Raw genomic sequence first — 17,109 nt, forward strand, 5'->3', positions numbered from 1 at the left:
CCAGTATGGCTGTCTGAAAGTTGTCTGGTGTCTGATGTGTTTTCTCAAATACGGGATGTACAATGCACTATTCCTATCCAGATCCATCCGGAATTATATTACCATGCCCTGTCTGTCGTATTATAATTGGTTGAGCAGAACCACATGATTGACCACAAATACACAGTAATGGTTTGTTTACATGCCCATGAATATGAATAATAATATTAACATCATAACTTTACAGCTAAAACGTAAATTGTGATTTCTGTACAAGATTGAAATCAACCACAAAATAAAAAGAAGCATTTATGGACCAAGTTCAGACACTTTTGAAAAAATCTCTGGATTTGCAAAATATTTGCAGCACGCATCACAGTGTGTCCTAAATTGCACAAGTTCTGGGGCCTAGCTGTCTTTTGCTTGGGAAATTTTTGTAAATTTTGACTGGTTTCTTGGGTTTGTTGATAATATAATAGAAATAACAGGCTTGGCAAGCCTCGCCTGTTAAGTTTTGGCTTTCCTCCCTCCCTTGCCTATAAAGAAACATTGATGATCAGGGCGTCGCCCATTATTTCTAAACTGGTCACCTAAAAATGCAGTTAACACCACTCCAGTATCAGTAGCAGTAATCAGCTGACTGCTGGTACCCGATATCACTGACAGTGTTTGGCTGTTATTCTACTGCTCCCCACACTCAAAAGGCTATTTATTCCATGTGCAACTGTCTGTTATTTCAGATGGCACGGGGGAGTGGGAAGGGGGGCGCAAGAATAAGGTCGTCTATTCACATCACCTGCAAACAATTATCATATGATCTCAATAGCTGCATAGAGACACTTCTCTATTACTGCTAGGAGAAGACTATGATTGTTTGAACTGACCTGGTCCTTGGTAAGTCTGGTGGCGGTCAGGATGTGCTTGCCGACCAATCCATGGTTGGGGTAGTGTGGTAACAGCACTGGTTGCTGCAACTGGCTGTGCTGACTCGGCGGTGTGGCACCTGTCGCTCGGAAAGGCACGGTTGCATGATCGCCAGGTGTTAGGGGACCCTCTGCGCGAATCAGAAAGCCCGATTTAGCATTAGTTGGCATATGCGAGCGTGGCTGCGCCGTTTGAAAGAATGTTCTTCTGGATGTTGAGTAAGGTTTTGGTGAAGCAAGATTTTTGAAGTCGAAGTGCTGGGAGTGAGAAAACGGTGACTGAGGTGGTACAGTGAGGGTAGGAGTGGATGGAGCAGAGTAGGTGTTTGATTGTAGATACTCTGAAGAGACAATGACAGGAAAAAAAAGAAGACAGAAAAGAGATGTAAAGAAGATAGGAGAAAGTACACAGTAACAAACATAATTACCAACATATACAAAACAAACAAACAAACAAAACAAATCAAACAAAACAAACATTGGTGCAAATATTAAAGACACGATGATATCTTTTAACACACAAAGTCATTATGAATAGAACAATTCCTGAAATGGTACATTGTATTCTGGAATACAAAGATGAAAACTGCAACACATTGCAAAAGGAAAAGTTGTCATTTTGATAAGATCATACACAGGTACCATGTTTGATTGCCAATTATTCTTGTGAAAAAGTAAACTTTTGACACCAAGTCTTTCTTACAAATGTTGAGGTGAAGAAATAATCGAAACATATGCATGATCGCTAATGAAAGTACATGGACAGTTCATAGTCTGGTAGTAACGTATATAAGTCATAGCAGACTGATTTTCTCCACATACCTATCAACTGATCGCCTGCACCAGCTGGCAGACTAGTGCGATGTACACGAGGTGGAAGTGCAAACCGGTCTACAGGGAGCATCTTTCTGGGAGAACCTGGAGCAGATAGAGTTCCTGACCCTGATGGGACGTGTACGGTCAGTGGTGGTTGAGGTTGACCACGGGGCATGGCTCGGATGTCTCGACCAAAACCTGGTGGTACCAATACCTGGAAAGACAGACGACAAAAAAGCTGACAATAATCCTTCAAAGTAGAATGTGCCTCAGGGAGAGATACTTTTAAAGTATTCTTTTGGCCTTCCACTTGTGAAGGCTCATTTTGAAGCTTACGGAGTAAATAGAGATAACGCTGGGACGGCAGCCATTTTGAATTTCAAATATTGGTAATTATTATACACCTACTGCCGTAACCTATGGGAGTTTGACCATCCAATAACTTTCCTTATTTTGTATAGTACGCGGAGTCCCGAATACGGGAGACGCGCGACGCGCCTGTTTTACCTTTGACCTAGTGATTATACGATGTAAACAAACTATTTTACAGTGAGTTATAGACATAATAACAACTTCCACCAAAATGTATTCGTAGTATAAGGTTTAAAACACGCTAAACACAAAACTGAGTCTAAATGCAATTGATTTTTATTTTAAAAAACTAATTAAATTGAAAACATTCAGCGAAGTTTGCTTGTACTCCCTTCGGCTCGTCCAACACGTCACTCACTGAGCCCTCGTCCATACAGGGCCGTATTTTGTGAATAACCCTATAATATTGGGTAATTGGTTTATCTTGTTCAAATATTTATGGTAACCTCTGATTTTTATTCTTGGTTCTGAGAGAGAATGATTTAAAGTTTCCTTAAGGAAAGTTTGAGCAAAAGTTTAAGTCTCTCATTTCTGAGGTATTACATGTGACTGCCTTCAGATACCTCGTACCCAGCAACATCAGTGATGGTAGAATTGAGTTAGGGGAGAGATGTTTAGATTCTCAAATTTCCACAATACTGGTCTGCAGCTTGGATTCATTTTTGAAGACTATGGTGTAAATGAAGTTTTCACTGTCTCCTTTTTTGTGGAAAAACTGAAAATTAGATTTTTCCTCTCAGATTTAACACAGGGTATGGGAACTACTAGAGCTCCGTAACTCTTGGAAATCAACCACAGCATATGGTGATTTCCAGTTGACCTACCACGCAAAATAGGGGTCCAATCTACATGGTAGTTAAACAGCAAAGTACGATGTCCTGCTATTTGAGTTTGACCACAATACATTCAGACATTAAATTTATTGAAATTTAGAGTAAATTTTATTCGTACCTGTCCATCTATATATGCCACTTCTCCATTCAAGATAACACGTCTTATTGTGCCGCGTACTTTACGTCCAGTGAATGGAGTCCATCTTGCTTTGCTGTACTTCATAAACTGAGGTATCTCCCATTCTTCATCCAGGTCGACTTCTATGTACGTGTCTTTCTGTTCCGGCAAGTTGAAGATCTTCCTGGGATTGTTATAGAGTTTGTCCTCAATATCCTGGAGAGGGGCAGTGAGGGAGGTGAGGGACGTGGACAGAGAAGAAATTTGAAGAGATTATCCAATTAAAAGAGTCGGTAAAATCAGAGTCAGGCGTAACAATGTCATGTTCTTCTGTAGGATGACAAAAACTAGAAAGGAATTTGATGCACAATTTGTCAGCAAAGTATGGTGTTACACCTTTATTTTAATTTTTGTTATATCTTGTCATAATTTTTGCATATGGAACATCTATGAGTTTTAAATCCAATGTCTGGTTCATATTTTTTGTGGAAGCACTTCATCTGCAACAGCAAACAGACTGAAACAGTTCCAAACAGCACACTATGATGAATATCAAATACCGTCGGGTACATAACTACCACGAGATACAACTCAACTTTCTTGAAAGTGGAAACATTTGCCCACTTACAACATATTGCATTTCTGTTGTAAGGCCATTACTCTACCATACACATTCAGCAAAAGTGTAGGCTACGGCATCTATTTTCATTCAGGGAATATTGATAAAATATCTTTTTATCAGTAATATCTCACAGATACCTTGCAATGAACCACAAGTCTTTGATTACCAAAAATCATGGAAGTTACTAAAAATGTTTTTTCAGTTGAAGGGTGCAGCACTCAAGTTTAAGTTAACTTTTGTATCTCAGTTGTCTAGTTGCATCAGGGATTCGATTCTTCATGTCCTATCGTTCAAGTATTGAAGACTGTACACCAGGACGAAATCTTTTAATGATCTCACACTACAGGTCCATCTCGGCAAAAGAAAATGTTGCAAAAAGAGTTCTTACTTCAATTGTCAGTCTTCCCTCATGAACAGCAGTCAGTAGCAATGGCAACATGGTCTCCAATCCTGGGAACCCAGGGGGAGGTTTGGCACTGTTTTTCTCATCCACTGTGTGTGGGGCTGTGACAAAAATCAAAGTATGACACATATTATGTAATTTGTCTTTTAGCGAAAGTACCACATGTTCAAAAAATCAAAGTAACAGATTAATGATGACTTGGTTTTTTAAACTTAGTATGAGAAATCAAAGATGTACCCTTATATCCTGTTTTAGGGAATATTGCTAAAGAATATATCTTGTCTTTTCTGATCACTGAACTTTCTTGTATTTTCACTTTTCACTCACTCTGTCAATTTTTCATCTTGGCACCAAACTTCTTTTAAATCACCGATAGCATGCTTTCCTGTTTTCAGCAATTATTTAATGAAAACAAATGCTAGAAAAACATTGCAATGGATCTACCTAGAATGCAAGCTTGATTTAATTAACCTCATTTCTACATTCTACCGTACATTGCTATGGTAATTTGGGAGGCTCTATAAAATAGCTCAAGCAATGCAATCTTGTCATGAAATTTTAATACTCGTGTACTTTTTGAGTTCCTCATAATTTAAATTTCCTACACACAGATGCTAAACAAACACATATATACACAACTTGACAATAGCACCTGCACCCTATAGGGTGCTTGATAAAGTGTGTGAAACAAAGGTCAAAAATCAAGAAGGTTCATCAAGCTATCTCATGGCCCAAAGCTCTATGTGATTGGCCCATAATTGTGTCATTGTAAGATAAATATGTGAAATTGTTAACAAGTATGTAAATCCTATAACCAATGGTATGATATCTTTCAACAAGCCGTAGATCAGTCACCGATTTTAATATGTGCAAGTATCTCCCAATATCTCACATTGAAAAGAAATAAATTTGATGAAGTTGGCCTATCTCTCACCATGATCAGTAGCAAAGCAGTCAATGATATCCATATTATCCCACAATGCCTCCTGATCTTCTTTGGAACAAAGGACTGGCCTCACTTGACCCCTGCCATAACCTATGAAATCCAGGTCATCTGAGGTCAAGAATAGATGATGTGGGGCTACTTCACAGGTCACCTGCATCCCACGATCCTTTGCAGCACGGATGATCTCAATCTGAAAATTTGATGAATTTGATGAAAAATTATTAATGGGAGATGTGATCTTGAAATTAGGGGAGATGTAACACATTAGTTAGAAATATGCAAAGTCAACATTGATAGGTTTCACTGTATGTTAATTCTGTATGATCACATGACTTGAAAAGTACTTTTGGAAATTTGTGTTTCTTGGACCTCAGCATAATTTGGGTGTTGTGAAATTCTTAATTATGAGGAATAATTGTAGGTTGTTATAGGTGATAAAACTATTATATTTCATGGATATTGAATAACTTTACTTCAGAACTGATGGATGGGTGATGCCAGTCAGTGTTTTGTATTAATTATACAGGATGGTATCAAAATACACCTGATGATCTTCCAGCCTACATATAGTTTGGCAATCCTGAATAGAGACTGGTTGGTCAACTGAACCACCTGAACTGTGAATTCATTGTTCCTGCTCCATTTCAATTTTTTGGTCCTGGGACGAGGATCATTGGATGTGTCAAACAATGAATGTTATATCTACAGTATTTGTTGAGAACACCACCACATATCACCAAATATGGCAATACCAACACCAAATATGGCAATAGCAACACCAAATATGGCAATACCAACACCTAATATGGCAATACCAACACCAAATATGGCAACACCAAATATAGCAATACCAACACCAAATATGGTGATACAAACACCTAATATGGCAATACCAACACCAAATATGGCAATACCAACACCAAATATGGCAATACCAACACCTAATACTGAAAAGTAAATGCTTGTAGAGAAATGTTCTCTCACCTCTTCCTTCCTAGCAACGTGTGCAATATGCACTGGTCTGTCATGAAGTTCAGCTACCAACAGTATAGCTGCAGTTGTACGTGCTTCAGCATGGGCTACGATTGGTAGATGTTTTGGCCATTGTTCAAAGTGCTGTCAGATATTAGGACAGACATGTATATCTTTAATAATGACACTGTTACAGTAGCTATTATCCAGAATTTGTTAAATATAATGGTTACTGAAACTCATGGAGAGTTGAGATCAATTGAAATTCCATGAATCAGAAGTTAACATCCATGTTATGAATCATAGCAAATACTTCATTGGGTTTGAATGTAAGATAATTGCACAGAATTCTCATCTGGGCAATCAAAGCAGACCTATCTAAAACACAATGCAATTTGGAAAATCAGACTGAAATGAGTTGTCTTCATTTTGAAGTAACAAAAAACATGACCAAAGGGAGTGCAATAGATGTTTTTGCTATTCAGCAAGCCTCATTTGCATATTTGTTTCATTTGGTTTTGCATACAGTTATCCACTTCTTGCTCATTTGCATACACTAGAACCTACACCATTTGTGTACATCATAACTTCTTTTCGGGACGTAACAACACTGCACAGCTAAAGACTGCAATCAGTTTAATGATTCCAAGTTTTGTAATTTCAAAATCCTAGAAAGTAATACTTATCAATTATTAACAATATTCCTCAATGCTCAAATTGAGTGTAGACGGAGTCTGGTCAAGAGTAGAATGTGTCAAGACAGCTTACCTTCATCCATGTTGACATGCTGTCCAGTCGTAGAGAGGTAAACGTTTCATTAAGATACATCTTCATGCCAGCAGCTGCAGGGCCTATTTTATGCAGCATGTCAGCGTTGTCTGGACCAGCACCGACATACAAACCATAGTCACAGCGAGCGCCTAGACGTGCCAGCTGTTGAGAAAACAGTGGACAATCAATGTTAATTACAGTGGAGGTATGAACACTTGAGTACAAGTTTTACATTTTGCTGTGTTTTGACAGTAAAACCAACAACTTTAAAGAGAAAAGTAGAAACTTAATACTCTTTCTGCGTAAGTAATCTACAATGTTTTGACAATGTTTTCATAAGTGGCTAAAAACTGGAACAAAAAACAGACTTTATGAGATTGTTGCATATTTCACCTTACCAATGACTGAATGGTTCAACATGTGGAAAATTACTTCACCATCCATAATATAATTATTGTTTGTTTTACACATACAACAATGTAACTTGCAACGGCCATACTTGACAAAAATACAACTCTACCTGAACTATCTAATTCTTAGATCACTGTGCAACATATAGCATAGCCCTGTGATTTACAGCCTATGACCCATGTCTTACAGCTTACTACCATATCTATTCACACAGCATAAGCACCGCCTTCAGATTTCACAGCAGAGATTGGCCTTTGACCTGACCTTTGAACCTAGTACTTACCTTCTGGGCTAGAGCAAATGATCCTTGATCGGTGATTGAAGGGTTGGTGTTTGGCATGGCAAGCACCATAGTAACGCCACCGGCCAGTGCAGCCGCTGTGCCTGATGCGAAATCCTCCTTGTGTGTGGCGCCTGGTTCTCGTAAATGGACGTGAACGTCAATCAGACCGGGCAAACGCACTACTCTGGATGAAGTGATGCAGTCAATGTGTGTTTTCATCGATGGAGACCCTCCAATTCGACGTAATGCCTATAATATGTAAAGAAAAATAATTACTGAGGTGCTGTGAAACTTCACACAGAGTAAAAACTCATATTTTTGGAAAAATGGAATTTTAAGACAATATTAATATTTGAAATAGTACTGTTGAGAAAGCCACATGTTTGCTTACACAAAGGTTCTCAGATGAACTCACCTCGATGAACAATTTAGCTTTCTTTACATCTGTGATGAGAGGGATTTCCTTATCTACTGCCATACGACGAGTGCGGTAACCGTGGGTGATGAAATGAGAAGCCCGCTTGGACCCACCGTTTCTCATTGGCAAATTAATTACCATATCACACTGTCTGTCTGATAGGTAGTCTGCTATGTTTGGTTGCTGTCGCATCTTTTCTCCAGTGTCTTCAAATGGCCAATCAATGGCTTTGATCTAAGATAGCAGGGAATTCAATTTTGTAAAACTAGCATTTATTGGGGCATGTAATCAAAATGTTTACCAAAATTTTGTTTCAGTATAATCATTACTCCCAGTAATTAACAAATAAATGAATAAATAAATAAAAAAGCTAACAAACAAACAAATGAAGGAAATACATATTGATTACATGATGGAATTCTTCAAATGTAGATAGAAGATTGAAAAGCTTTGGAAACTAAGTTCAATTCTACAGAATTTTGGGAAACTCTCAGTTAACAGAAATTCAGTTCTTTGATACAGTTCAGTCTTGAATATGAAAAATTTCAGAGGTAATTATGACGAAAAGGTTTTTCAGTATGACGTGAGCTATGAGACTATGAGTTACAATTTTGAGGATCCCTGTACATAGGACAGAATCGAAATGATTGAATGGAAATGACATACCGTAATACCATGCTCAGAGTAGAAATCAGCAGTACCAATACTTGCAAACAGGTTGTAGCCTAAATTTTCTAGAGTTCTGACTGAAGGCAAGAGTTCACTTTTACACTGAAAAAAATAACAAAAGAAATATTCATTTTATCATCAAACCAAAGTATTCTGCATGAATAAAACTTTTACTATCTCTCATGTTTTTGGTTTACCTTGATACAAACTTTCTTATCATTGCAGTAGATTTCTGGATTCTCGCGTAAAAGCCTACACTCACTAATTTAATCGAAATATTTGGAAAAAAATTTAAAATTTTGATCATTTGAGCATTGTCTTTTTTTTTGACATTTCACACTGAGAGCATTGGTCTGTTTTGAAAAGCACAATGAATGACAACAAAAGTATACCTTCTCTATTTACCACAAACGACAAAGCCATGATGTTGGACTAAATTTAAATGAAGTTAATCATATTTCTTTTTGCCAGCATTCATGTTTCATGCCATGCCCTTGTCATATTCCCTGTGCCTGCATCCACTCACATCACAGACAACAACTGAGATAAATCAACTCATGGCAATGAACAAAGGTATAGGATGAAGATTCATATTGAATTTAGATGTATATTTTAATACACATGGCAAATCAAGTATTGCTATCAAGTTGTTTTCCAGCTGAGCTGTGGTTTATGCAAAAATCAGGAAAATTCACACAAAGTTTAGTTTTCATGCCATTGTAAGGCAGGAAAGTCAATGTAATATTATGCCAGATAATGATCATGATTAATGTTACCAGTTTTCATACCTTGTAACTTCCAATTGAAAGAAGTATGTTCTTCTTTGGTATTTTGAATCCAGTGCTGAGCATTGCCTTCAGGTAAGCTTCATAGCGATTCTCACCAAAACAAGCTACTTCACCTGTGCTGGACATCTCCACACCCAGCATGAAATCAGCACCGGCCAAACGTGAGAATGAGAACTGAGGGCACTGTCAGAGTACAGAGACAATGAAAGATGTTACTGGTGTGTTTGCTGCAGTTTAGGTTTCTAATCCCAAGATGGATGATTTTAGAATCAATGTTTGTAAAGGGAAAAGATGATTTCTAAAGGTCACATTTGATGTACCTGGCTTGACGGATTTCATAAGAAAAGTCATGCAATGCCATTGACTACAGTGTGAACTCACTTTTTATCACAAAGGTCTCAAAGATACTGTCTTAACCCTTTGAGTGTCAAAGTCAATTTCTGTTGCCTTAATACAATATCACATAGCTAACTACTTTTTTCAGATCTGGACAATTTTTTTTCAGATTTTTCTTAAAATTTTGATCAAAAATTGTCACCAATGAAAAATTACGTCAATTTGGTCCAAAATTATCAGAAAAATTACAGAAAAATTCTTAAAAAAGTGGTAAAATGCTACACTGAAAATTTGTTGGGAAATATTATAGCACTCAAAGGGTTAATGCTGTCAGCACAACAATAATGCTGTTCTATTAGGGGCCATGGATATTAAAACATGCGCACGGTAAACAAAACTAAGTGCGTTTGGCCTCAACATCCCTCCCCTCCCCTAAATGAAAGTTTGGAAGTGCGAAAATCCAACCAAGCCTCATTCTCGCTCCGTAATATTGGCTCACTGCTATGATAAATTTCTCCATTTCGGTCATTATGTCACTATGAAATCAGGCATAAGCATCACGCAATAGTTACAAAGGCTGCATCATTGTTGGTGGTGCCAGTGTTACAGTGTTCGTAATGTAAACAAAGTGTCCTGATATTGTTCAATGGAAAAAAGTTCCCCAGGAACTATATCATGACACTGGCCAGTTTTTGTTTCAAAACAAGTAACCATGACAACCATACCTTCACACCAACTCTGCCAGTGCCAGTGAGTAACCCTACTGAATCTGCTGGTTCACCGATGATGACGTCTGTCGCCATGGCAATAAAGTCATGATCCAGTGTCTTGGATACAAACGGAAATGATCTTGACACTCGCACATTGCATTCTATCACTTTGAGTTTGTTGTCCTGGAAATCAGGGAAAAAAGGTTATTTCAACATATGATATTTATCTCAAATATTAATTAATCACTTGTAAAACAAGAGTGCCATGACATCTTGGACAAGCAATTTAAGAAATTTACAGTCACAGATTGTCTAAGCACAGAACACGGACTTTGACTTTCACAAAGTTACTTTTGTTACGGCAAAGGACTATTCATAGAATTTTGACAAAATGAATAACAGGCCTTAATCATTGGCTTAATCATCAGTTGGTTTGCCTATTTTCTGCAGATATTAGCCATTTACTTTGAAATCAAAAAGATGCAGTCATGCTCAGGCCAGGAAGAATAATTAAACTGTTCCTTTGAATCGCCACTTCTACTTTAGCCATTTTTGAAAATATTTTTGAAATTGCAGCAAAGTTAAACTTCCACACTGTAATTATTACAGTGCTTTTTTGTTTTCTTCTGGGAGCATGTTGAAATGCTTAGAATTTATTCTGTCAACACAGCCTGTATATTTAATGCCTCAGTTAGTGTGGATAGTTTGTAAATTCTAGACTCCAAGTCATCAGTAACAATGTAATGGGAGACTGTACTGGTTCCTGAAAAAAACATAAAAACAAAACCATTTGCTTGCTGCCTCTGTAATTGTACTGAAGAAAATCTGAGGAACAGTAACTTTTTTTTCTCTGGCCTTTTGAATGCATTATAGGGGTCTTCATGTGTATTTTGTTTGAACATGTCACACGAGACATTGTGTTTTCCTTGTTTTAACCATAAACTTGACCTGATACAGTGACAGATAAACCAGGCATGAAAATGGTTTGTATAATATAACCACACTGGTTTTAGCAATCTTACAATTTTCAATTACGCTTTGAAGTCAGTCATATTATGCAACCATTCTCCGAAATCCATTTCGTCTACAGGCAGAGTTAAGTCTTTTTTTGACTGATTTCTCAGAGTTTCAACCGTCTGAACAACAGACTGGCCTTGCATATGATGTCAAATTTATAAAACTAGTGCCTTAATACACTTTTTTATTGCTGAGATTAAAGGATATGAAAAACAATACCTTTGCAATTAACTGCATGTTGAATGGTCCAGTAACTTCAAGCTGCCTTCCAACAGCATTTACAATGTTCCAAATCTTCTCAATTGTCTCCTTGTTCAAGTCTTGTGGTGGTGTTACCAAGGTAGCATCACCAGAATGGACCCCGGCATTCTCAACATGTTCTGATATTGCCACGGCGAGTATTTCTCCGTCCCTAGCAACCGCATCTACATCAATTTCCTAAGATGAAGATTTCAGCAGATACAATACGATAAGCAGATATGCTGAAGTTAACACAAACAATGTTTCAGTACATAAAACAAGGCACACTTTCATCTCTTCAAGAAAAAATTCCCATTCACTGTAAATAGTACTAGGTTTCCCTACAGCTGTTTGTAATTGCACTACAGTGTACAGGTAGAATGTGCCTAGGGACAGATATTCAGACTGAAATTTTTAGAATGCTTTCCTTGTCCTACCACTTGTGGCTGCTCATTTTAAATCTCTTGAGGCAAGAAAACAATTTCACTGTCTTAGTTGTTTGAACATTTAAAATTTTATTTTTTACCATACAAGCTGAAAACAGGGATGCTACCATTTGGCATTTAAAATATCAAACGCCAAACTTTGCATGTTGACCCCTAAGTTTTATTCTTGATTTGGTAAGAGAATGGTTAAAAGTTCCGTTGAGGAAACTTTGAGCAAAAGTAAGGAGTCTAAGTAAGTCTTTCACTTTTGAGGTGCATACTATCTTAATTATGTCACTAATTGCTCAGAGAAATGATAATGATAACGGCAAAAATTAAATAATCCTCATTTAACAATTTGGTCATTGGTGAATATATATCTATGCTAAGAAACCCAGAAAAGCTGTAAATTCAAATTCACAAGTGAAAAATAAAGAAGCAAAGTTTCACTTTGATATTCAAAAAGATGCACTGTCAATTTGCAAATGGGATGCAAGTTTGACTGAGGTAGTTCAGCTGCAGTTTTTATGCACACTGGACCACGGTCCCTCCACAAAAAGACCATGACTAGGCAGAGTTATGATTGAATTGTTCCAGTAAGTAATTACAAGTGGGAAAGAGATTAAAATAATTGTTGCTGTTGATTTTGACAATGGCAAAGATGATCATGATAAAAATGTGCATTCATAATAATTCATTATTATAACTGTTACAGACACTTAACTCTGAAAGATATTTGTAGTCATGAACAATGAAACACACACACACACACACACATGACAACATACACATGGTTAAAGATCCAACAAAATTCTCAAAACTGCAAACAGAAATATTCCAAAACTGTGACAAAAACACTGTGATTGTGAAAATGCAGATACCTTGGCTTCCAGAATGAACTTGGAGATGACAACTGGGTGGTCCTTGGACACAGCTACAGCATCGCTCAGATAGGTTTCTAAATCTTGATGCGAGTGAGCTACATTCATGGCGGCTCCACTCAGTACATAGGATGGCCTAACCAGAGCTGGGTAGCCGACTTTATCACAAAACTCCTTGGCAGTCTGTGCAAAAAAATTGATTAAAAAGAAATGTCAAAAGATGTCCTAGGGCAAAAACAAAACAAAATGAAATTAATAACAAGCCATTATAGTGCTTTTGTAAAGGTCGGTGTAAAGCCAGTATATTCTCACTGGAATATTAACATCAAAGTTTCATATTATTTCAAGCACAAATGTTATGAGGTCCACAAACTGTTCAATAAGGTTCCTAAACATGAGCAGAGTCATTGTTTTGTAATTGCAAAGGGACAATCTGACAAATCACACATTAAATATTTTCTTTATTTTCTATACAATTTGGGTATTCCAAATTAATTAATAAGCGATTTATGTAGGTAGAAAGTTAGTTTTTGAGTTCCTTTATGGAAAAACTTTTTTTTTTGACATTTACGATATATATAGACCACAGTTTCATATTTTATATTTCACTTCCCTTTATTCGATATCTTTTGACATTCTTTAATTATTCATTGCAATAATGCATAGGGCACACAATGTTACCTCCAAGTTGGTGAGTTCCTTCCACTGTGGCTGTTCAATCCCAATGCTGTCCAGCATACGGGAGAATTTGAAGCGGTTTTCGGCCGAGTCGATGAACTCAGGGGATGTTCCTAGGATACGACATCTTTGTCTGTGCAATGACATAGCAATGTTGTTTGGCAGCTGGCCACCCATTGAGAGTATCACTCCCTCTGGGTTCTCACATTCATAAATATCCATAACAACCTAAAAAGACAGACAAATAAATGTCAGTATGGCTTCTATTTTGAGGTAGATCTGGGAGGAAAAACAATAATATTTTTTGTTTGTTAAATAGAGTTGGGTTGGCGAAGTGATTGAAATTTTCTACATAAATACATAAGGTAGAATGCACCTGGGGACAGATATTTGGACTCTCAAACTTTTACAATTATTTTCTGATCTTCCACTAGTGGGGGCTCATCGTAAAGTTTTGGAGTAAGAAAGATTGTCACCATCTTCACCATCTCAGGTTTTTCAAAATTTTATTTTTTGCCACTGAGTTGACATAAGGATGACAGCCATTTTGAATTTCAAATATCAGTAAATGTTACATCATTTGTTTTCTCTGGTACATGCACAGTGACCCCTGATTTTATTCTTGATTTGGTAAGAGAATTGTTTAAGTTATAGTAAGGAAAGTTTAAGCAAAAGTTTAAGTCTTTCACTGTCGAGGCTCATACTACCTAAACAGGGTTGTGGATTACAATAAAAGCAATACATTCTTCTCTAAGGTATAACATTAAAGTCCATATATTACCTCTGAAAAAATATTTTTATTTTTTTATAATAAACTCTTATTGGAGTCATGAGTCAAATGCTGGTGTCATTTTATTCATTTCTGTTGATAAATAAATGCAATCTTGCTATAATTAACGTCTTGAGAATAAAATCTGTTTGAACCACGCCCTCATCTGTGACGTCACGTGAGGCAATTGTTGTGCAAATCAATCTATGCCTCCTGCTGTACATACACAAGCAACAATGGCATCAAATTTAAACTCGGCGAGCGCGAATGAAGAGATAGTTTTTGGACTCGGAGTGTATGATTCAGATGATAATGAGGAGTCTTGGGCTCTGCGGTACATGACTATTGTTCAGGAAATTCAGAGCCACGGCCGTATAGGTTTTGAGCCAGCGAGGTGCGAGTATCTCCTCAACCTGCGGATCAATGGGCCAAGCGACAAAATACCTTCAGACCAAGGTTCACCCGAGCCTTCACAAGTACCCATTGTCGGGTATCGTAAACTTACTTCGCTCAGAGCGAGAGTATTGTCACATTGATTTAATCACCTGATAGTATCGCATCGTCCACCGTGAATTTAGTTTGAGGCCAGTTCGCCACACTTTCATGAGCGTGGCGAACCAAGAAGACATTTTATTCGCCACCCAGCACTTTCTGTCGCATTTTGCGAATGTGGCGAGCGCTAGTGCGACCCTGTCACTGCACACTGCACTGATGGCCTCACATGACGTCATGTCACATGACATTTTGCGGCCAATATGAATTCATATTTTTTCTGAGGACCAGTATTTTGAGTATTTTAAGTATGAATATAATATTTTAGAAATGAATACCAAAAATAATTTTTAATTATTTGAGTATTATGGCTTTTTTACTAAACAATAGTATTAAGTTCAAATTAAACAAAATCAGGTAATATATGGACTTTAAAGAATAACAACTGCACTCTTTATTTTAGATTGCAAGGGGCACAATCACAATGAAAAGGTTTTCATTTCCAAATTTTGTTAGACGCTGCATGTGAAATCTGTATAAAGGGATACTTGTAACAACTCTGCAGCTATCTCATTTTAAAAGGATATCGGCTGGTTGCCATAGAGATAAGTCAGGCACAAATTAAGACTGAACTAAAAGTAAGAGAACAAAAAAATTCTACCATTTTTTTTAATAATTTGGAAAATTTGTTCACCTTTATCATCAGAAAATTTGTGAGAAACATGTCAAACTAGAAAGTGAGTCAAAATGATATTAACTTTTGATAGATTCATAGGGCAGATCCATACTGTAATATGACTAGATGGTTTGACATTTGATGGAAGGCTTAACATTTACTGCAATGCTGATTGTCTGATCAACCACGTAAGATTTCATCTGTGTGCCGTGTAATCAGAGCAACTTGACAGAGGGTCATACCAATCACAAATAGGGATGTACTTCAGCCAGAACTGTTGAGGGATGTGGACAGTGTATATTTAACTTAGCTGTTCCAATGACTGATAGTATTTGGCTTTAGTAATAATGGATTGATGAAATAAAACATGTACATGGGACATACCAATAACTGACAAATGACAGGGGTGTATTAACGATGTGACTCAGGTTCAGAGGTCAATTTTAGCAATTTTTTTTTATTTCAAATTTCGAACCACTGACACGTGGTCTTTCTTTTGGGGAAAGGTGTTGGGTCACATCGTACCGGGAAATTCCTGAAATATTACTAAAATGGCAAACTATCAGCTACACCGCGTGCCATTATTTCCCTTTTGTCTTAACGGTCGCAGATTACGGACCGCGATATCTTTGATAAACACGCAGAGATTATGTATAGGCTTGGCGGTATAGTGCGCATGCGCTAGCTTCAACGTTATGCCCAGCGTTTTGAACTCCGCATGTATCGGTATGGCAAACACGTCGAGCAGACGTAAGCCGGCGCTAGCGCTCCGTACCGTCGAAAAAGCAAGCGAGGTCCACAAAAGCGGACCTGAAAAAGACGGCAACGTGCACAAAGGTCGATTTAAATGTAAAACAGTCCGACTTTGGCTCATACTCCCTGCAATAACGATCAAGAATGCAGTGAAGAGTCAGATTTGGCCGAGGACGCAGACGATAACGGAGACGTGCTCAGTTCAACAACTATGAAAGTATTTGACACGCTGCTTTTCGAACATATTAGGCTATGCTGATTACATACCTGAGTCCAAAAATTAGCCTGAGCGAGATGAAACTTCTGTTAGTTGCGATAATGTTATCACTCTTGCTGTACATGCTTGGTGTTAGTATCGTGTTCTTTTATATTTTTAAACTCGAGTTTTCTATCGTGCAGTCTTTTCTTGTCTGCTGAGAAACCTTGAACAACACCGTACCCGACATCACGCGACATTTATGTCAAGGAGTTTCCCAAGCCAGTGCAGGAGTTCAGACACACAATATGTAGATTCACAAGAGCAAGTTCACCGATCTACTAATTTTTCGAAACGAAATGCAAATATTTGTTTTTATTTCATGCCTTTTCTTTCCTAAATATAACCCAAAAATTAAATTACGTCAAACGTGAATTGCGAGGGTTCACAAATGATTCTTGTGTACGTGTTGTCTAAACTTATCAATCACCCGCAGACTCCACAGCTGCTAGCTGGACCTCAACACTGAACGTAAAACAAACCCGGCTCAACTTCTAGAAGTGCTGAAACTAGCAATTTTTGCTATATGAGGTCAGTCATCGAAAGTTTGAG

General features: G+C 37.5%; 1 protein-coding gene across 3 annotated transcripts in view; it reads right to left on the reverse strand.

Annotated features, from left to right (window-relative positions):
• The window catches only part of LOC139133855 (multifunctional protein CAD-like), a 54,721-nt gene that overhangs the window by 12,861 nt on the left and 24,751 nt on the right, over window positions 1-17,109 (reverse strand). For 2 of the 3 annotated variants that reach the window (XM_070700616.1, XM_070700615.1), the window contains 15 exons: window positions 13,615-13,839; window positions 12,934-13,116; window positions 11,607-11,825; window positions 10,386-10,553; window positions 9,325-9,507; window positions 8,534-8,638; window positions 7,865-8,101; window positions 7,450-7,698; window positions 6,753-6,917; window positions 5,997-6,128; window positions 5,001-5,202; window positions 4,052-4,167; window positions 3,042-3,257; window positions 1,725-1,932; window positions 864-1,243 (listed from right to left, as the gene is read on the reverse strand). In XM_070700616.1, the coding sequence (XP_070556717.1) occupies window positions 864-1,243; window positions 1,725-1,932; window positions 3,042-3,257; window positions 4,052-4,167; window positions 5,001-5,202; window positions 5,997-6,128; window positions 6,753-6,917; window positions 7,450-7,698; window positions 7,865-8,101; window positions 8,534-8,638; window positions 9,325-9,507; window positions 10,386-10,553; window positions 11,607-11,825; window positions 12,934-13,116; window positions 13,615-13,839 (2,988 nt within the window). The remainder of the gene's footprint in view (window positions 1-863; window positions 1,244-1,724; window positions 1,933-3,041; window positions 3,258-4,051; window positions 4,168-5,000; window positions 5,203-5,996; window positions 6,129-6,752; window positions 6,918-7,449; window positions 7,699-7,864; window positions 8,102-8,533; window positions 8,639-9,324; window positions 9,508-10,385; window positions 10,554-11,606; window positions 11,826-12,933; window positions 13,117-13,614; window positions 13,840-17,109) is intronic. The other variant, XM_070700617.1, reaches the window with a different exon arrangement.

Source organism: Ptychodera flava, chromosome 5, assembly GCF_041260155.1.
Source record: "Ptychodera flava strain L36383 chromosome 5, AS_Pfla_20210202, whole genome shotgun sequence".
NCBI lineage: Eukaryota > Metazoa > Hemichordata > Enteropneusta > Ptychoderidae > Ptychodera > Ptychodera flava.